The sequence below is a fragment of the Phyllobates terribilis genome, unplaced genomic scaffold, assembly GCF_046119375.1.
Source record: "Phyllobates terribilis strain yellow unplaced genomic scaffold, ASM4611937v1 Scaffold_8__6_contigs__length_399053987, whole genome shotgun sequence".
Taxonomy (NCBI): domain Eukaryota; kingdom Metazoa; phylum Chordata; class Amphibia; order Anura; family Dendrobatidae; genus Phyllobates; species Phyllobates terribilis.
In genome coordinates, this window is record NW_027362768.1 from 361,812,976 (window position 1) to 361,835,611 (window position 22,636).

At 51.2% G+C, this 22,636-nt stretch overlaps 1 protein-coding gene across 2 annotated transcripts in view; it reads right to left on the minus strand.

Moving 5' to 3' along the window:
- The window catches only part of SHQ1 (SHQ1, H/ACA ribonucleoprotein assembly factor), a 68,633-nt gene that overhangs the window by 34,168 nt on the left and 11,829 nt on the right, over positions 1 to 22,636 (minus strand). For both annotated transcript variants that reach the window (XM_073644764.1, XM_073644765.1), the window contains exons 7-10: positions 20,376 to 20,488; positions 16,090 to 16,244; positions 13,218 to 13,271; positions 1,249 to 1,372 (exon numbers count right to left, since the gene is read on the minus strand). In XM_073644764.1, coding sequence (XP_073500865.1) covers positions 1,249 to 1,372; positions 13,218 to 13,271; positions 16,090 to 16,244; positions 20,376 to 20,488 — 446 coding nt within the window. The remainder of the gene's footprint in view (positions 1 to 1,248; positions 1,373 to 13,217; positions 13,272 to 16,089; positions 16,245 to 20,375; positions 20,489 to 22,636) is intronic.

The window sequence follows — 22,636 nt, forward strand, 5'->3', positions numbered from 1 at the left end:
TGTATGTCTGCCATCTTAGACCTCAGTTCACATTGTCTGGTTTTTTGACTTGTTTGCATTCTGTGCAATTTAAGGGTGTGGCATGCCCTTTGTTGAGCTGATTGGTATATATGTAGCTTACCACGGGCCTAGGTGGTCTGGAGTTGGGACCCGGTCCTATTTGTCTACCCTTTTATATGCATTATTTCAACTTTGATATACAGTAAGGTTTTTAATATAGGCAGTATAGGTACCGTCCCAATTTAGGGTCACCTTGCCGCTGGTGGGACGGCTTGTATACTTTTTTTGATCAAAAATAGTTCACCAAGTACCCTATATTTATTATGCAACTTTGCTTTACATTTATATATAATTATGGTAGGGTATGAGATATATTTTTGTCTTGCTTCTTTTTAGCAGTACTAAACAGTGGAGCGATGAATCCAGCTCTGAAGTGAGAAATACTAAATAGCAGCAACACGAACAACATATAGCAGAACTGAAAAGTGTAGCTGTGAATCCAGGACTGGGGTGAGAAACAGTAGAAAGCAGCAATATCTATGAGATTATACAGCAACACTGAACAGTGTAGCTATGAATCCAGCACTGGGGTGAGACAAACAGTAGAAAGCACATCTATGAAATTATACAGCAACACTGAACAGTGTAGCTGTGAATCCAGCTCTGAAGTGAAATAGAAAGCACCATTACAGGTGACATAATAAAGCAGTGCCAAACAGCTTAGCTGTGAATCCAGCTCTGAAGTGATATACTTACTAGAAAGCAGCAATATAGATCATATTATAAAGCAATACTGAACAGTGTAGCTGTGAATCCAGCTCTGAAGTGAGAATTACTTACTAGAAAGCACCAATACAGGTGACATTACACAGGAGTACTAAACAGTGTAGCTGTGAATCCAGCTCTGCGGTGGGATAAACACGTGCTAGAAAGTAGCAGCACAAGCTGTCAACGCCTGTACCTCACTCTGCTCCTGCCTTCCTGTCTATAAACTTCAATACTCAGCTGTAACCGGATCCAACAGAAAGATTTGAGGTGGGAGGGAGGTTGGGGGTACACAATACTAGTGACAGCATAATGGTGGGACAGATTATTACCTTTGGACCACCACCTCACCACTCAAGATGAAGGAGCCACAGTCAGAGCAACAATCCCGGGTGTACCCCTCTAACCCCCGGTCAGCAAGGTTTTATGGGAGACAGACCAGACATATTAATCTCTCCTCTATGTCAAGATGCAATTTCTTACCCATTTGTAGCAGAGTGCACGCATCCTCTGCAGCCCTGGTCACCAGGCAGAAGTTTCTATAAAGCGGATAGCATAAAACCCGCCTCCCGAATGACACCAGGACATCTGTGACCGACCGGTAATTCTGTGCGAAAGAAAAGAGAAGGGACATATGTTGTGCAATCAGAAACTTCCATCCTTCCACATACACTGGCGAGTCAATGCAGGCGGCGCAGAAATGCAATCAGGCTGGTCTCAGGGTAAACCATAGCAACTGGCTTGAAAAAAAAAATTACAGATATCAGCCCACTGAAGGGGGTTCCTCTGTTTAGGACCCTCATCTATTAGCCATAGTGAGGGCAGCTACAAATTGTCACTTCAATGGGAATGGTGTAATGCCTCACTTCTCCTGCGGGGGAGCTGTAGCTACATGAAGCATCTACAAATTACACCAAACATTGCGACTGATCGTGGGGCGGAGCGAGCGGCAGCGATATAATCACGTGCACAAACCCTTAGGGTACGGCCAGACACAATGGCTGCGATGCAGATGTAAGGCGCTCCCGTCTGGCCTTACCCTTCAAAAGGACTTGTCTGCTCATTGTATTTTTTTTAGCAATCCTAGAAGAAATGTAACTTTCTTAAAGTCTGTTATAGTAAAAAAATAAAATTATTTCCCATTAAATAATTTAAAAAAAAAAAAAAGTGAATTTTTTTTTCTAACGCTCTACATCAGGGGTCTCAAACTCAGCTGGGCATATGGGCCGCACACGGAAAAACATTTATATTGGGGGGCCGCATTATTTGCATGACAAAGTGACAATTTTAGTGATACCATTTTATTTTCTATACACCTTTTGAACTGGTCCTCATCTTGCAGACATGGTCTCCCCGCCAGGTCCCCCATATTGCAGACATGGTCCCCCATATTGCAGACATGGTCCCCCATCCTGGTCCTAATCTTGCAGACATGTCCCCCATCCAGGTCCCCCCCCCCATACTGCGCTCAGGGTCCCCGTCCCCCCCATACTGCGCTCAGGGTCCCAGTCCCCCCCCATACTGCGCTCAGGGTCCCGTCTCCCCCCATACTGCGCTCAGGGTCCCGTCTCCCCCCATACTGCGCTCAGGGTCCCCGTCTCCCCCCATACCGCGCACAGGTCCCCTGTGGTGTATTTCACATGTCAGAGAAAAAAAAAAAAAAGAAAAGATTCTCACCTGTCCTCCGTTCCCTCGGCGTCCTTTCTGCACCTGTGGCCCGCAGCCACAGACCCCATAACGATCTTGGCTTTCTCCAGCAGCCGCCGACATCAGCGCTGTAATGCAGTGTATTGCTGCGCAGAGACCCTGCACAGCAATACCAGTGTCAGCTGCCGGCCTATCAGAGGCCAGCAGCTGACATCTGCGCATGGCAGTGACGTCATACTCCGCTGCGCTGGGACGCAGATGTCAGCTGCTGGCCTCTGATAGGCCGGCGGGTGACACTGGTATTGCTGTGCAGAGAGCTGGTCTCTGCGCAGCAATACACTGCATTACAGCTCTGATGTCAGCGGCTGCTGGAGAGAGCCGCGATAGTTAAGGGGTCTGTGCCTGCGGGCCGCGTGTTTGGGACCCCTGCCCTAAATTATGTATAGGATGTGGTAGATGATGGATAGATATCCCCACCAAATATCATCGGTGATACTGACGCTCGGTCCAGCTGTGAAGCAGGGGAAATACATTTTTGTTTATTCAATCATGCTGACGTCGCCCCCTGCAGTCTGCCGCCCTAGGCACCCGCTCTAAGGTGCCCAGGGGTAAATACAGCCCTGAGTTACGCCCCATTTCCTTAATCTGTGACCTCGTGTCCCTCGTGCAGTGACCTGTCCTGTCAGGATGATGTTCCCATCTATCACATGGCTGCAGATGCAGCATTCCACAGCCAGCCAATCAGAGCACTCACTCACCGACTTATGCAAATGAGCTGGTGGCAATACCAGCGACTTTTCAACTAATTTGCCCTAAATATTCAGCAGGGGCGGGGTCACTGTCAGCAGGGGCGGGGTCACTGTCAGCAGGGGCGGGACAATTTGCCCGCAGGGGCGGGGTCACTGCCAGCAGGTCTCTTTAAATATTTTTTTTTTTAAGTCTCCCTAAGTTAGAAGTTTCTGCCATCACGGGCACATAAATAGAGCTGAGGTTTACCTGTATAATCGGGTGCAGTGCAGAGATCATGGTAGTGTCATAAAGAAAGCATCTGCCAGCGAGCCAGATATCTATCAGAAGATAGATAGGATAGATAGGCAGCAGATCAGAGAGTTCTCCTATGTGGCTTGCCCACCACATATGTAGCTGGCAGGACATTGCCAGGGACTCCAAGACATGAAGTGGTCTTGGCCGAAGCACAATTTTTTCCTACAGGTTTGGTGGCTCAAAGCTTAGTGACGGGTGCGGCGCTGGGTTGTGGGTTCAAATCCCACCGTGGCCCCATCCACACAGTATTATAGGCTCGTGCTGCTTTTCTCCCATCTGTTGAATATTAATTCACATGCTTAATAAATTCAAAGCAGGATTCGGTCATATGCGCTGACAGTGACATTGACTATAATGGTGACGGTAGAGTCAATGGTCCTATCTGCACCATTATAGTCAATGGTCCTGTCGGCGCATATGCACGTATCCTGTTTTGCGGGGGGTTCGGACGCAAGCCCCGAGTGAACGTGGTGAAGAACGCAGTGTGAACGGCCCTAAGGCTATATGGACTGTGAATCTCCGGACCCCGCACTCCACATCCTCAGGCACATATGAAGCTGTTGGGTTCGGGTGAGGAGACTCGCAGCCAGTCCGGAAAATGCATTATGTACCCAGACCATAATACACAGGCTTGGAATGAATCCTCAGTATAATTATTACTCTCTGTCATTACATTGTCCTGGTAGTATGTGTGAGGGAATAGGCCCCGACAGTCCCTCAGGTATAGACATCCATGCTGTGGACAGAAAACTACCTTGTGATATTACAAAATGTATCACCAGAGACAATTGGTGTATACACGGCACCACCCCGGAAGAGTAAATGCGGTACCCGTTATAACCTAACCGGGTGTCCTTACAAAACACATGGAGACAGGTCTGTTTTTTCTGGCAGCACGGATGACAATGGCCAATACAAGTCTATGGGTCCGTGATAAACACGTACAGCTCATGGATGGAGTTAGAGTACCATCAGTGTGCTGTACGGGTTTAACCCCTTTATGACGTCTGCCGTAATAGTACGACACACATCACAACCCCCTGTTTAGCGCGGGCTCTGGTGCTGAGCCCGCACCTTTCCGGGCACATGTTAGCTGATCTATACAGCTGACATTTTCCCGCAACAGCCGCGGGTGGAATCACGATCCACCCGCGGCTGTTAACTTGTTAAATGCCGCTGTCAATCTCGGACAGCGGATTTAACTGACACTTATCGGAAACGCATCGCTGGCTCCACCCATCGGCGACCCCATCACATGATTGCAGGTCGCCGATGGTTTGGCATGATAACCCGGGGTCTGCAGGAGACCCCTGCAGTTGTCATTGCCAGATTGCTATGAGTGCCACCCAGCAGTTGGCGCTCACAGCCAGTGAGCAATTCTGCTACACACAGTTGATCTGATGATCGCCTGTGTGTAGTAAAGGAGAACAGACAACTGCAGCTTCTAGTCTCCCATGGAGACATTGAATCATGAAAAAGGTAAAAAAAAATTTTTTGAAAAAAAAAGTATAAAAGTTTAAATCAGCCCCCTTTCACCCCATTCAAAATAAAACAATAAAAAAAAACAAATATACATATATTTGGTATCGCCGCGTTCAGAACCGCCCGATATATCAATGTAAAAAAAGAATTAATCCGATCGGTAAACGGCGTAACAAGAAAAAAAATGAAAAACCCCAGAATGAAGTTTTTTTGGTCACCGCAACATTTAAATGAAATGCAATAACGGGCGATCAAAACATCGGATCTACCCCAAAATAGTATCAATAAAAACGTCAGCTCGGTGCGTAAAAACTAAGTCCTCACTCTGCCCCAGATCCTGAAAAATGGAGACGCTACGGGTCTCGGAAAATGGCGCCATTTTTTTGTTAACAAACTCTGGATTTTTTTTTTCACCACTTACATAAAAAAGAACCTATACATGTTTGGTGTCTACGAATTCGTAATGACCTGGAGAATAATAATGGCCGGTCAGTTTTAGCATTTAGTGAACATGGTAAAAATAACCCTAAAAAACAACTGTGGAATTGCACTTTTTTTTGCAATTTCACCGCACTTGGAATTTTTTTCCCGTTTTCCAGTACACAATATGGTAAAACCAATGGTGTCATTCAAAAGTACAACTCGTCCGCAAGAAACAAGCCCTCACACGGCCATATTGACCGAAAAACAAAATAAGTTTGTCTCTGGGAAGAAGGGGAGCAAAAAAACGAAAAACGCAAAATCGGAAAATGGCCTGGTCATTAAGGGGATAACATTGTGAAGTATAGGAGAAGCTTTGTCATTTCTTTATCCATACTGGAAAAACACTGATGACTACAATGATCGTAAAAACGGAGACACGGATGAATAACACGGATGGCACCAGTCCCCTTATTTCACGTACGTGTTTAAACACTGATGTGTGAAGGGGGTCTAGCGCCAATATATATATATTTTTTTATTATTATTATTATTATTGCCTAAGGCCTCCTTCACACATCAGTGTTTAAACACGGACGTGAATTAATGGGACTGGTGCCATTCGAGAAGTCTATACACACACGGGCCCCTGTGTATATTATATACCCTAGATCAGGGGTCTCAAACTCAGCTGGGCATATGGGCCGCACACGGAAAAACATTTCATTTGGGGGGCCGCATTATTTGCATGACAAAGTGACATTTTTAGTGATACCATTTTATTTTCTATACATCTTTTGAACTGGTCCTTATCTTGCAGACATGGTCTCCCCGCCAGGTGCCCCATATTGCAGACGTGGTCTCCCATCCAGGTGCCCCATATTGCAGACGTGGTCTCCCATTCAGGTGCCCCATATTGCAGACGTGGTCTCCCATCCAGGTGCCCCATATTGCAGACGTGGTCTCCCATCCAGGTGCCCCATATTGCAGACGTGGTCTCCCATCCAGGTGCCCCATATTGCAGACGTGGTCTCCCATCCAGGTGCCCCATATTGCAGACGTGGTCTCCCATCCAGGTGCCCCATATTGCAGACGTGGTCTCCCATCCAGGTGCCCCATATTGCAGACGTGGTCTCCCATCCAGGTGCCCCATATTGCAGACGTGGACTCCCATCCAGGTGCCCCATATTGCAGACGTGGTCTCCCATCCAGGTGCCCCATATTGCAGACGTGGTCTCCCATCCAGGTGCCCCATATTGCAGACGTGGTCTCCCATCCAGGTGCCCCATATTGCAGACGTGGTCTCCCATCCAGGTGCCCCATATTGCAGACGTGGTCTCCCATCCAGGTGCCCCATATTGCAGACGTGGTCTCCCATCCAGGTGCCCCATATTGCAGACGTGGTCTCCCATCCAGGTCCCCCATATTGCAGACGTGGTCTCTCATCCAGGTCCCCCCATATTACAGACGTGGTCTCCCATCCAGGTCCCCCCATATTACAGACGTGGTCTCCCATCCAGGTCCCCCATATTACAGACGTGGTCTCCCATATTACAGACGTGGTCTCCCATCCAGGTCCCCCATATTACAGACGTGGTCTCCCATCCAGGTCCCCCATATTGCAGACGTGGTCTCCCATCCAGGTCCCCCATATTGCAGACGTGGTCTCCCATCCAGGTACCCCATATTGCAGATGTGGTCCCCCATCCAGGTCCCCCATATTGCAGACATGGTCCCCCATCCAGGTCCCCCATATTGCAGTCATGGTCCCCCATCCTGGTCCTAATCTTGCAGACATGTCCCCCATCCAGGTCCCCCCCCCATAGTGCGCACAGGGCACCCGCCCCATGCTGCGCACAGGGTCCCCATCTCCCCCCATACCGCGCTCAGGGTCCCCCCCCCATACAGCGCTCAGGGTCCCCGTCCCCCCATACAGCGCTCAGGGTCCCCGTCCCCCCATACAGCGCTCAGGGTCCCCGTCCCCCCATACAGCGCTCAGGGTCCCCCCCCCCCGCCATACCGCGCTCAGGGTCCCCCCCCCCGCCATACCGCGCTCAGGGTCCCCGTCCCCCCCATACTGCGCTCAGGGTCCCCGTCCCCCCATACTGAGCACAGGTCCCCTGTGGTGTATTTCACCTGTCCTCCATTCCCTCGGCGTCCTTTCTACACCTGTGGTCCGCAGCCACAGACCCCATAACGATCGCGGCTCTCTCCAACAGCCGCCGATATCAGCGCCGACCTATCAGAGGCCAGCAGCTGATATCTGCCCATGGCAGTGACGTCATACTCCGCTGCGCTGGGACGCAGATGGCAGCTGCTGGCCTCTGATAGGTCGGCGGGTGACACTGGTATTGCTGTGCAGAGAGCCGGTCTCTGCGCGGCAATACACTGCACTACAGCGCTGATGTCGACGGCTGCAGGAGAGAGCCGCGATAGTTACGGGGTCTGTGCCTGCGGGCCGCGTGTTTGGGACCCCTGCATCATACATGCCAAACTCCGGCCCATGAGCCAAATCTGGCTCCCACGGTGGTTATATTTGGCCCGAGACACCAGAATCACCACCCCTATGTGGGCCCATCATTCCGCGTGGAGGACTACGCGGGGCCCATCATTCCGCGTGGAGGACTACGCGGGGCCCATCATTCCGCGTGGAGGACTACGCGGGGCCCATTATTCTGTGTGGAGGACTACGCGGGGCCCATTATTCTGTATGGAGGACTACGCGGGGCACATTATACTGTATATTGGTCGGCCCACGACTTTTCTGTTTTTCATTTTGGCCCTATGTGGGTTTGAGTTTGACATCCCTGCTCTACATGGTGCCGTTCCTCTGTTATTGCTCCTGGAAATGTATAATCAAATTGACAGCTGGGTTTGCAGGATGTGTTTCTACAAAGTCCATTGGCAATTTGGAATGAAAGTGATACAAATAAAAAAGGTGGCAGCAAACATCCCCTTTAATTAAGCCTGCGTCACAGCCTGTACCTTCACCATCCGCGTCCTTCAGCGCTCGCAATCTTATTTCTCCCTTCCAAATGCGACGCAACATGTGGTATTTATAGAAGACGCGAGTGCGTAGCTGATCTTTAAAGATGATTTATGAGACCGTTTCCCAGAAATTCAGCGCTGACAAAAGGGCTGTGGGGGAGGATGCATAATCCGGCGGCTGAGCGTCGTGCGCGGCGGAGAGTGGAGCGAGCCAGAGGTGAGAGCGGAGTCTTTGGAGGCGGTAATTAGCCATTGGCGGCGGAGGATTCTGCGTAAGAACGAGCTTGTGTTTATTAGACGTCGACATTTACCGCAGATTAAAAATTAAACCGGCGCTGGCCCTGCGGAGCCTCGGCATGAATATTTCACCAGTGCTGTACGGAAAAACGCCACCCCTTCACTGCCAGACGAGGTTTATGTACAGTCCCGTGGATGATGAATGGTGCATACACGGCCACCGCCGCGTCCTCAAGACTGGAGGGTGCTGCAGCGTTTTGCAAATTATCATCGATCCTTTGGGTAGGAGCAAAACTTTTTAATGCTGGAATTAACTCTTTATAGACAGTATTATCTACGCAAACAATCTCCAAGATGCCTGGCTCAGCTGTCTCCATAAATCTCATAGAAGTGAATGCAGAAAGTGGTTACCCCCTTGACCAATGATCCCCTCGTTCTCCGTCTCTGGCACCTGTTTACGGAGAATACCCCCTTAAATATATCTGGAAAGCTGGGTGACAGTACAATATGGCCACCATTGAGTCACCAAGGAGGGTGAGCACCCAGCTTTCCCATTCTCCTGAAGGACGGAGAAAAGCACTCCGGGTCATCCACAGGACGGATGAGCCATATTGACTTATCTACCCTCCCAGGCCACCACGAATAACCAGGAGACCACTAAATAGAACTGCAATATCCCCCCCCCCCCAATAAGCAATGATCTTCATTACCCCATGTACCGCCCGCATTAACCCCCGAGAGACCGGCCGCCGCCAACTCCTGAACATGTGTCTGTAATCCACTGACATCCTCTGCAATTTGAGAAGTGCCGTCCTGCCGTGCCCCGTAAGTGCTGCAACCCATCTGTGTCTCCTGAAGGCCTCTTAAATAAATGATCACAGCTGCTTTTCCGTGCCAAGACGCGGCTCCCGGCGTCGAGCGATTTCTACCTTTATTCCAGAAGCAAAGCGATAAAACAAATACAGAACCAATACAGCTCAAAACAGAGAAAGACACAAGCGCAACCGGGGCAGCGCAAAGGGACGTGGCACAAGGGATGGCAGCCGTGGGTGTAGAAGGCCAAGCAATCACGTGTTATAATCATGGTGTAAAGTACCATCATACGGCAAGGTGCATTTTACTGAAGCTAGATTAATAAACTCCCATTGAACTCAATGTAATATCTGTGTGCAGTAAGCGCCCCCTAGTGGTGGTATCAGGCAGATAAAATGGTATTATTCACAGGGTTCCCTGCGCAGTAGGTGATGTGGAAAAAGACGGTCTACCTGAGCACCGATGCCCGTTCATATCGCCGGGGTGCACACCGATCTGATATTGATGCCTTTCCTTATCCCATAAAAATCCTGCAATAATAAGTTGTCCCCTATCCACAGAATAGAGGATAACCTGGAGATCATCTTCAGATGAGGGCTCTGCATACGCGAGAATGGATTCTGCAGATGCAGAAGCTTTAACTCCGCTCCATTCATTGTCTATGATTCATTGTCTATGAGACTGTCGGCGGTCCCATAGACAATGCACAGAGTGAAGATAGACAATGAATGGAGCGCAGGTGGACATGCTCTACCTTCACTCTGTGCATTGTCTACGATACTGCTGGCCGTCCCAAAGACAATGAATGGAGGGCAGGTGCACATGCTGTACCTTCTACCTCCACTCTGTGCATTGTCAATGATACTGTCGGCCATCCCACAGACAATGAATGGAGCGCAGGTGAACGTGCTCTATGGGATGGCCAACAGTATCATTGACAATGCACAGAGTGAAGGAAGAGCATATGCGCCCTTGCTCCATTTATTATCTATGGGACAGCAGAAAGTCCCATAGACAATGCACAGAGTGAAGGTAGAGCACGTGCACCTGCGTTCCATTCATTGTCTATGGGACGTCCGGCAGTATCATAGACAATGCACAGAGTGGAGTTGGGAATGTGTTCCCTGGCTCCATTCATTGTCTGCCGTCCCATAGACAATGTGCAGAGTGAAGGTAGAGGATGTGCGCCCTCGCTCCATTTAGGACGGGGCTCTGCAGAGGATCTAGAGCCCCATGGTCCCAGGATCGCGGGGTGGGGGGTCCCAGAGACCATCAAGCTATCCTGTTATATCCAATTTTGTGACTAACCCTTTAAGAAAATGGACTACAATTGTTCTTCTGGGCTGAGCTTAGATTCTTCTTCTATTTTTTTTCTCTTCTCTCTTTCTTCTTTTAGTAAAAGAAACAGAATGGGGATTAAATAGAAATCTAATCTATCCCAATCTACAATGTTCCCTTTTATTCCCAGGCACCGAGCATCAAAAGGAGACGGGGGCGCGTGGTGCGCGTTTTGCACGCTGCCGCGCATCGGGGGATTCCTCTGGCGAGATTTCAAAGCACAATAAGGTCTATCACATACTGCGCGAGTGTCGCCCCGGGCACAGATAAGATCGCACTTTGATAATCCCCCACCAAAGAGATGGCACGGCGCCAGCGAGCGGAGCTGCAAGACTGGCATCAGGACGGGGATACGCGAGAGTGAAGGACAGACGGCGGACGACAGACGATACACAGGGAGATCGCGGTATCACATCGCGCCAACATTTATCATCCCTTCATAGTAACGGTGGCACCAGCACAGACTATTACTGGAGAATGATGCAGCGAATTAGCCCAGGCCAGGACAGGCGACATTTCTCTAACTCACTCAGAATTTCCTAACAATAGACATGAAGAAAGTTTTCTAAAAAGGATTTGCCACAAGCTAAAAAAAAAAATAAAAAAATTAAGCATCTTTGCAAATTGTTTTAAAAATACTGTTTTGTGTACACAGCTCTTATGCTGAACAATGTGCTACTATGGTTATAGACCTTAAAGAAACAATGTAACCAGAGTGCGATGAACTGGATCCGGCGGCATAGATAAATATCCTGGGGCCTCAGCACAGCACAGGTCTGAATTGTGCCCACCCATCACCACATGGGCCCCCCCAACTGCGGTGACAGCGCCACATCAGCTTCGTCAGTCCCTTTTCCCTGTCTAACCGCCTAGATGCCCGTGATTGCTGGCACCAGCCGGGTATGGAGGAGACTCGGCTCCATATAACTTCTGCCATACATATGGGGCGGATATAGAGAGAAGTGGGCGGCCAGCAGGTGGGGGTGGGACAGTTCGGCATAGCTTTAGGGGGCACACCACTGGATGGACCATTTGTACCCGCTGTCAGCGATTTTCCACATGGATTTTAGGTAGAATAGTCTGATCCGCTTTAGGGATGACAACAGTGCATGTGATGATGGGAAGCCCCCCGCCCGCCTCCGCCGGGAAGCCCCCTGCCTGCCTCAGCCGGGAAGCCCCCTGCCCAGACCTAGTCAATGAGCAAATTGCAGAGGTGACTGGCCCAATTGTTACCTATTATAAGGGGCTGAAAAACTTGGGTGCAAACCCACGATGGAAGCCATAATGGCGGCCATACTAGTGGTGCCGCGGCCTCCAATGTTCCTGACCGGACAGCCCTCCAACTGACATCGTGCAGGACCGTCAGTCGCAGGAGATCGGGAAACGCTGAGTTTTTACATCAACAGTTTTTTGCCGCCAACGAAAGCACAAAAATAAAAAACCCCAGACCTGGATCTGACACGGACATGTTGATATTCCTGCAGCCGGCAGCGCCGGTGGTCACACGTCTTTCCTATTGCCGAAACGCGATATTATTATTACTGGAAGCCTTTCAAGCGGCTCGGCCTCCGAATGCCAAGATCATACGTCCGTCACATACTCGCATTAACCCCTTCCATGCCCTTTTACGATGCGGTGGAAAACAATTAAAGGGCTTGAGCAGGATTAGAAATCAGAAGTTGCCTTCCTTTCCCAGAAACAGCGCCACACTAGTCAGTGGGGGGAGTATGGAACTGCAGGGGCTATCCACTTGAATAGGATGAGCTGCATTGCCAGATGTAACCTACAGACCCGGGGAAGGGGGGGGGGCACTGTTTCTGGAAAGAGCAGATTACTTTTTTTTTAATCCCTACCAGTCGCAAATCCACCTTAAATGTGCTGGGAAAATGGTCTCTAGTCACCCCCCCGACATTCAAGAATTAAGGGGATGGTCCAAGAATAGAATAACACGGCTGCTTTCTTCCAAAAGCAACAGCCGCCTCTAGCATGTCGGCGGCATTGCAGCGGAGCCTCACTCACTTCAATGTAGTGGAGATGCAATACCAGATAAGACCTGTGGACAGGAGATGCGCTGTTTCTTGAAGATACTCACATCTGCACCATTGCTCCTATAGACCCATGGAAGTGAATGGAGTGGTGAATGGAGCCCCTTCTCAGGATGCGATCACACATTTAATCACTTTTCCTGCTAAATATTGGTAAAATAATGTATTTAATGGGACAGCATCTCTTTTTCATAGTGAATCTGCTCTGAGCTGGGTCTGATATTCGGGGTGATCCCTAGGATTCGAGTAGATGATAAAGTTGGATGCATCCTTAGGAATACATGGGGGCGTGCAGATGCAAATGATGACTCTTGGGTGATGACTATGGAGGCCAGGGGAGATTTCTTTATTTTTTCCCCCCCTTTTTGCCTCTTTTGGAGGGTGAAAACTTTTATACCGCAATTCATATGACGTTTGCATGATTGGGGCGAGACTCACCTCGAACCAGCAGAGGGTCCCGCTCAGCTTCCGTACGTTCCAGGCAGATTCCACCTGCGTCACAGAGAAAGCAGAGACACAGAGGCAGCTCATATCTGGTGAACAGAAAAGGGCTTAAAGGAGTTGTCCACTACTTTCACATTGATGCCCTATCCATAGGATAGGGCATCAATGTATGATCGGCCGGGGTCCCACATGCGACAGGCGATCAGCTGTTATAGGTGCCGGCGGCCGCCGGCCGCAAGTACTTACCTGCGGGGCTTGGCCATCAAGTTGTAGTGGCCGGCACAGGGTACTGCACATTCGCCTCCCATTCAATTGAGTGCGAGACCCTGACCCTGATACATTGAGGGCATCAATGTGAAAGTAGTGGACACCCCCTTTAAAATAACAATTCCCTAATACAGAGTCTTATACCAGCGTGCGATACCCCAGCGATTCCTGACTTTTTTCCATTTGCAGTCTGTATCCTGCAGAGATGTATAGAGAAAATATTCGATTGACTCCTTGGTGTGCAATTCAAAAAGCTGCCAGAGCTACAGAGCGATTGTTAGGGAATTGCCCATCTATGAGCACCGCGACACAGGTCATCTAGAAATGGATCTGAAAGAGTACACAGTGACTGCGCCAGCAGAATAGTGAGTGCAGCTCTGGAGTATAATACATGATGTAACTCAGGATCAGTAATGTAATGTATGTACACAGTGACTGCGCCAGCAGAATAGTGAGTGCAGCTCTGGAGTATAATACAGAATGTAACTCAGGATCAGTAATGTAATGTATGTACACAGTGACTGCACCAGCAGAATAGTGAGTGCAGCTCTGGAGTATAATACAGGATGTACCTCAGGATCAGTAATGTAATGTATGTACACAGTGACTGCACCAGCAGAATAGTGAGTCCAGCTCTGGAGTATAATACAGGATGTACCTCAGGATCAGTAATGTAATGTATGTACACAGTGACTGCACCAGCAGAATAGTGAGTGCAGCACTGGAGTATAATACAGGATGTAACTCAGGATCAGTAATGTAATGTATGTACACAGTGACTGCACCAGCAGAATAGTGAGTGCAGCTCTGGAGTATAATACAGGATGTAACTCAGGATCAGTAATGTAATGTATGTACACAGTGACTGCACCAGCAGAATAGTGAGTGCAGCTCTGGAGTATAATACATGATGTAACTCAGGATCAGTACAGGATCAGTAATGTAATGTCTGTACACAGTGACTGCACCAGCAGAATAGTGAGTGCAGCTCTGGAGTATAATACAGGATGTAACTCAGGATCAGTACAGGATCAGTAATGTAATGTCTGTACACAGTGACTGCGCCAGCAGAATAGTGAGTGCAGCTCTGGAGTATAATACATGATGTAACTCAGGATCAGTACAGGATCAGTAATGTAATGTATGTACACAGTGACTGCACCAGCAGAATAGTGAGTACAGCTCTGGAGTATAATACAGGATGTAACTCAGGATCAGTAATGTAATGTCTGTACACAGTGACTGCGCCAGCAGAATAGTGAGTGCAGCTCTGGAGTATAATACAGGATGTAACTCAGGATCAGTAATGTAATGTCTGTACACAGTGACTGCGCCAGCAGAATAGTGAGTGCAGCTCTGGAGTATAATACAGGATGTAACTCAGGATCAGTAATGTAATGTATGTACACAGTGACTGCACCAGCAGAATAGTGAGTGCAGCTCTGGAGTATAATACAGGATGTACCTCAGGATCAGTAATGTAATGTATGTACACAGTGACTCCACGAGCAGAATAGTGAGTGCAGCTCTGGAGTATAATACAGGATGTAACTCAGGATCAGTAATGTAATGCATGTACACAGTGACTGCACCAGCAGAATAGTGAGTGCAGCTCTGGAGTATAATACAGGATGTAACTCAGGATCAGTACAGGATCAGTAATGTAATGTATGTACACAGTGACTGCACCAGCAGAATAGTGAGTGCAGCTCTGGAGTATAATACAGGATGTAACTCAGGATAAGTAATGTAATGTATGTACACAGTGACTGCACCAGCAGACTAGTGAGTGCAGCTCTGGAGTATAATACAGGATGTAACTCAGTGTAAGTACAGGATCAGTAATGTAATGTATGTACACAGTGACTGCACCAGCAGAATGGTGAGTGCAGCTCTGGAGTATAATACAGGAGGTAACTCAGGATCAGTAATGTAATGTATGTACACAGTGACTGCACCAGCAGACTAGTGAGTGCAGCTCTGGAGTATAATACAGGAGGTAAATCAGGATAAGTAATGTAAGTGCAGTCACTGTGTACAAGCAGAATAGTGAGTGCAGCTCTGGAGTATAATACAGGATAAGTAATGTAATGTATGTTTGAAGCAATTCGTCTTTTTCTGTAGAATATATAAAATTTTTATGGACTGATAGAGGAAACTATAGACTAAGCAAAATGTGCATTTCCTTTAACTTATCCTGCAGAAAACATCTTCTCTGCCCGCAGTCAGGACATGATGTACAGAGCCGATAGAAAACATCAATATACATTATACAGGACGCAGTTTTGCTGGGAGATATTTTCCGTTACGTGCCGCCGGCGGTGATGCCAGGATAGGCGGGGAGCGCTGCTCACTATCTGCTAAATCTACTGCAAAATACTTCTAACAGCCGCCTTCAGCCTTATCCTCTGAGCGAGTGGGACTCATTTTTCACCTGTCAGATTATTCCTGGCTGGTTGTCGGCTGCCGCGCTGTCAGGAGAGGAGGCGTGAGGCTCACAATAGAAGGCTATTACAGCAGAATCCTCTTGGCAGGAGTATTCTCCAGACAGAAGACTGAGCCAGAGCGAGGGAGGAAGGAAAAATAAAATCCCACTTACATTTCTCTCTCCTTCGGTAACGCGGACCTCATAGCAGTAAGCCAGGAGCAGATCCATCAGGCCCAGGTACGCGAGCTGCGCAGCCTTCTTCTCCAGGAGATACGACTTGTTTGTGAATTTTCGCAGCCGCTCTTTCTCGCTCTCTGTAAATATTACTGGTAGGGGAGGAAAGAAACATTAGAATAAAAAGTCTTCTGTCAATCAGCCACAGCATAAAAACCAAACAATGGGTAGATGACCTGGTCAGAGCACATAGGGGGCCAGCGGGGCGCCTCATGGCCTGCTCCCTAGGGTCAGCCAGGTCAGAGCATACAGGGGGCCCGCGGGGTGCCTCACGGCCTGCTCCCTAGGGTCAGCCAGGTCAGAGCACATAGGGGGCCAGCGGGGTGCCTCACGGCCTGCTCCCTAGGGTCGGCCAGGTCAGAGCACATAGGGGGCCAGCGGGATGCCTCACGGCCTGCTCCCTAGGGTCGGCCAGGTCAGAGCACATAGGGGGCCAGCGGGGCGCCTCATGGCCTGCTCCCTAGGGTCAGCCAGGTCAGAGCACATAGGGGGCCAGCGGGGCGCCTCACGGCCTGCTCCCTAGGGTCGGCCAGGTCAGAGCATACTGGGGGCCCGCGGGGTGCCTCACGGCCTGCTCCCTAGGGTCGGCCAGGTCAGAGCACATAGGGGGCCAGCGGGGTGCCTCACGGCCTGCTCCCTAGGGTCGGCCAGGTCAGAGCACATAGGGGGCCAGCGGGGTGCCTCATGGCCTGCTCCCTAGGGTCGGCCAGGTCAGAGCATACTGGGGGCCAGCGGGGTGCCTCACGGCCTGCTCCCTAGGGTCGGCCAGGTCACAGCACATAGGGGGCCAGCGGGGTGCCTCACGGCCTGCTCCCTAGGGTCGGCCAGGTCACAGCACATAGGGGGCCAGCGGGGTGCCTCACGGCCTGCTCCCTAGGGTCGGCCAGGTCAGAGCACATAGGGGGCCAGCGGGGTGCCTCGCAGCCTGCTCCCTAGGGTCGGCCAGGTCAGAGCACATAGGGGGCCAGCGGGGTGCTTCATGGCCTGCTCCCTAGGGTCGGCCAGGTCAGAGCACATAAGGGGCCAGCGGGGTGCCTCATGGCCTGCTCCCTAGGGTCGGCCAGGTCAGAGCACATAGGGGGCCAGCGGGGTGCCTCATGGCCTGCTCCCTAGGGTCGGCCAGGTCAGAGCACATAGGGGGCCAGCGGGGTGCCTCACGGCCTGCTCCCTAGGGTCGGCCAGGTCAGAGCATACAGGGGGCCAGCGGGGTGCCTCATGGCCTGCTCCCTAGGGTCGGCCAGGTCAGAGCATACAGGGTGCCAGCGGGGCGCCTCGCAGCCTGCTCCCTAGGGTCGACCAGGTCAGAGCATACTGTGGACTGGCGGGGCGCCTCGCAGCCTGTCCATGGGGGCCGGCCAGGTCACAGCATATTGGGGGTCAACGGGGCACCTCGTGGCCTGCTCCCGAGAGGCAGCCTGGTCAGAGCACATAGGGGGCCAGCGGGGAGCCTCGCGGCCTGCTCCCGGGGACCAGCCAGGTCACAGCATATTGGGGGCCGGCGGGGCGCCTCGCAGCGTGCTCCCGAGGGCCGGCCAGGTCAGAGTATATTGGGGGCTGGTGGGGTACCTTACGGCCTGCTCCCGGGGACCGATCAAGTCAGAGCATATTGGGGGCCGGTGGGGTGCCTCGTGGTCTTCTCCCGGGGGCCGACCGGGTCAGAACATATCGCGGGCTGGCGGGGCACCTTGTGGCCTGCTCCCAGGGACACGTCAGTTCACATCGCGGGCTGGCGGGGCGCTTTGTGGCCTGCTCCCAGGGACAAATCAGTTCACAGTATATAGGGGGCTGGCAGGGCGCCTCGCGGTCTGCTTCCAGGGACCAGCCACATCAGAGCACATTGGGGGCCGGTGGGGCCCCGTCAGGGTTGACAGACAGTCATACGGTGTCCGGCTGTGGAAGATCACTGATTTTAGCCTTACAAACGTCTCCATAATCCTTTTATGATTCCTCTTTAGGAACCAGAGGTGATCCTCACCTTGCTTGGGGATTATACCTTTCCCTTTAGGACCCTGAGGTATCCTCACCCTTCTGTTGTTAATCAGCAGTTCCTTCCTGTGTCCTTATATACACTCAGATCCTCAGAGAGTTGCTGGTGATAGCGTGTTATTCCTATTCAGGCCTGGGATTATAGTAGTCGGCAAGAATTACCTTGGAGTTCCTTCGTGGATTGTTTCTGTGCTTTCTCCGGTGTCATCCCTGTTTGTTTCCCCTGTGTGTACTTTAGTTTACAGTGGAGCTGACTTAGGGCCTAGCTTTAGGGTCTGCTAAGGCCAGGTTTCCTGCTCGGCAATAGATGCAGAACCTATTTATGGGGCCGGCCAGGTCAGAGCATATTGGGGGGGGGGGGGGGTGCCTTGTGACCTGCTCCCAGGGGGGGGGGCGGCCAGGTCAGAACATATTGGGAGCCGGCAGGGAGCTTTGCGGTCTGCTCCCCACGGCCGGCCAGGTCAGAGCATATTGGGGGCAGGCAGGGTGCCTTGCGGCCGGCACGGACAGAGCAGGCTTTTCGCTTCCTCCAGCCTCGCGGCCTACCAGATCAAAGCATATTGGGTTCCACTGGGGCGCCTCGCGGCCTGCTCCCAAGGACCGGCCAGGGTAGAGCACATTGGGGGCAGATGGGGTGCTTCGCAGCCTGCTCCCGGGGACCGTCCAGGTCAAAGCATAATGGGGGCCGGCAGGGCACCTCGCAGCCTGCTCCCAAGGGCCGGCCAGGTCAAACAATAATGGGTGCCGGCAGGGCGCCTCATGGCCTGCTCCCAGGGACCAGCCAGGGCAGAGCACATTGGGGACCTGCAGGGTGCCTTGCGGCCTGCTCCAGGGGGCTGGCCAGGTCAGAGCATATTAGGGGCTGGCAGGGTGCCTCGCGGCCTGCTCCCAGGGACCAGCCAGGGCAGAGCACATTGGGGGCCAGCGGGGTGCCTCACGGCCTGCTCCAGGGGGCCGGCAAGGTCAGAGCATATTGGGGGGCCGGTGGGGTGCCTTGCGGCCTGTTCCTGGGGGCCGGCCAGGTCAGAGCATACTGGGGGCAGATGGGGTGCTTCGCAGCCTGCTCCCGGGGGCCGTCCAGGTCAAAGCATAATGGGGGCCGGCAGGGCGCCTCATGGCCTGCTTCCGAGGGCCGGCCAGGTCAAAACATAATGGGTGCCGGCAGGGCGCCTCGCAGCCTGCTCCCAAGGGCCGGCCAGGTCAAACCATAATGGGTGCCGGCAGGGCGCCTCATGGCCTGCTCCCAAGGGCCGGCCAGGTCAAACCATAATGGGTGCCGGCAGGGCGCCTCATGGCCTGCTCCCGAGGGTCAACCAGGTCAAAGCATATTAGGGGCTGCCGGGATGCCTCGCAGCCTGCTCCTGAGGGACAGCCAGGTCAGAGCATATTGGGGGCTGGTAGGGTGCCTCGCGGCCTGCTCCCAGGGACCAGCCAGGGCAGAGCACATTGGGGCCGGAGGGGTGCCTTGCAGCCTGCTCCAGGGGGCTGGCCCGGTCAGATCATATTGGGGGCTGGCCCGGTCAGATCATATTGGGGGCCGGCGGGGTGCCTCGTGGACTGCTCCCGAGGGCCGGCCAGGTCAGAGCATATTAGGGGCTGGCAGGGTGCCGCGCGGCCTGCTCCCAGGGACCAGCCAGGGCAGAGCACATTGGGGGCCAGCGGGGTGCCTCACGGCCTGCTTCAGGGGACCGGCAAGGTCAGAGCATATTGGGGGGCCGGTGGGGTGCCTTGCGGCCTGTTCCTGGGGGCCGGCCAGGTCAGAGCATACTGGGGGCCGGCGGGGCACCTCGTGGCCTGCTCCAGGGGGCCGGCCAGGTCAAAGCATAATGGGGGCCGGGCGGGGTGCCTTGCAGCCTGTTCCTGGGGGCCGGCCAGATCAGAGCATGTTGGGGGCCGGCGGGGTGCCTCGCAGCTTGCTCTCGGGGACCGGCCAGGTCAGAGCAGGCTTTTCGCTTCCTCCGGTATTGGGTTACCATCCACCAGCCCCCACAGATTATGATTTGCTGAAATAAGATATTGGTTTTCTCCCTAGAAATTGAGGGGGGTGCATTTCTGTCTCCGGCCGCTCTACAGATAACATGCTTCTCCTATGATTACAGCATCACGGCCATCTCCTGCCGGCCGCAATCAGTCATTCTTATCGTGGAGCAGCTGCTCTGTGAGATCACAAACATGTCCTGAGGACACCTGGAAGGTTATGTTATTACGTCTTCCCATGAGGGGGCAGATGGTCTCACCTCTGGGGTCCTGGCGGGCCGGTGCAGTGCCGCTGACTTCTTTCGCTACCTGCACCCACCATGGTTTATACTTCAGCAGGTGCTGAATGGCGTCGTCCTCAAAGAGGTCGGCTCTAAAGGAGCGAATAAAGGAGAAAATTAGCCACTTGTTACTGCACGGAAACGTGGTAGAGAGAACTTGCACCTCTGTTCTCCAAATCAAAAAAATCACTTGTAGATACAAAGGATTCAGTCTCCTGTTAAAATCTTTATTTCATCTCTTGCAAAGACAGTCATAAAGGGCAACTAAACTGTAAATAAAGTCATCAAAATTGACATCCAAAACAGTGCGCTGGAGTAAGATGCGCCATATTCATTGAGACATGCCACCGCCAGTAATGGAGTACATCTTTTACGGCACTTTTTTTGGCATAAGTTAGTATGAGTTTGTCGGTCGGGCTCGGCTTGTCCCATCCCAGTTGAGCTCTGCTCACTTTTCAATAACTTTTCAGACATAACTTGATTCTGTAGTAAAGAAGCCAAAAGCTGCAAAGTTTTTGAGCAACTCGTAGAATTTTGCGACATTTTAAGCAAAGCAGTTTTACACCTGGTGTGAGCGGCTTGTTAAATTGGAGCCAAAAGTTTTTATAAGTTTTAGCCGCTGTTTAGTAGTTTTGATTGATTGGGTCCCAGTCCCGACGTCCCCACTGATCGCTCAAATTAAGGGGCTGAAGAGCTTGGTTTATCTGTGAGCGATATACAGACCCATAGACTCCCTATTGAGCCCGTATACCACTGACTCGCCAGGAAGGCAGTATATAGGCTCAGTAGAAAGTCTATAAGTCAGTACGTCACTCAAGGATAAGCGGAGGGCTTCGGCCACTTACTTGGTGGGGAGTCTATAACCCAGACCTCAGACCTTGAAAACTGCTAGACGGGCCCTGACAAATCAAAACCATTTCAAAAGTTGAGCTAACTTTTAAAAGTAACTTTCCAGACAACAAAGGTAGTTGCAGTTGACACTGCCTAGTGTCATCAGGCCCTGCACGAAGTGTCAGACATCAGGCCTAAATGTGAAGTTTTGCTGAGTAGGAACATGGGCACAAATCCAAGCAGCAGGAAAGAAAGAGTTAAAGAAAGTCGCAGCACAGAGGTGAATGGTGAATTGCTCCCGGGTCCTGTCCCCGCCAGCTCCATTACTACCAGTCCTTTCCCAGGTGCAGAGCCGCTTTCATTAGCCGTGCCATCTGACACCGGTCCTTCGCTCAGATTCCTGCCGCCCGCAGCTCCAGACAGCTATAAAAATGACTGACAGCAAGTCCTGGAATGAGAAACCATCACAGGTCCGGAGAATCGATTCGGCAGGGATGAAAAAAAAAAAAAAAACCAGGGGATCATGATTATTTGCTTCCCGGAGAAGAGTTTTATTTCCATTCAAGAAACTTGACTCCGAATTAAAAATTGGATAAGGAGATTTAGACCTATGGACTACAGAAACAGCACCACCATTACCCACAGGCTGCATCTGGTATTGCCCTATTCAAATAAATAGGACATGGCTGCAATACCGGATGCAACCAATAGACGAGGGCGGAGCTGTTGTAAATATACACCGCGTGCAGAATTATTAGGCAAATGAGTATTTTGATCACATGATACTTTTTATACATGTTGTCCTACTCCAAGCTGCATAGGCTTGAGAGCCAACTACCAATTAAGTAAATCTGGTGATGTGCATCTCTGTAATGAGGAGGGGTGTTGACTAATGACATTAACACCCTATATAAGGTGTGCTTAATTATTAGGCAACTTCCTTTCCTTTGGCAAAATGGGTCAGAAGAGAGATTTGACGGGCTCTGAAAAGTCCAAAATTGTGAGATGTCTTGCAGAGGGATGCAGCAGTCTTGAAATTTCCAAACTTTTGAAGCGTGATCACCGAACAAACAAGCGTTTCATGGCAAATAGCCAACAGGGTCGCAAGAAGCTTGTTGGCCAAAAAAGGCGCAAAATAACTGCCCATGAATTGAGGAAAATCAAGCGTGAAGCAGCCAAGATGCCATTCGCCACCAGTTTTGCCATATTTCAGAGCTGCAACGTTACTGGAGTATCAAAAAGCACAAGGTGTGCGATACTCAGGGACATGGCCAAGGTAAGGAAGGCTGGAAAACCACCACCTATGAACAAGAAACATAAGATAAAACGTCAAGAATGGGCCAAAAAATATCTTAAGACTGATTTTTCAAAGGTTTTATGGACTGATTAAATGAGAGTGACTCTTGATG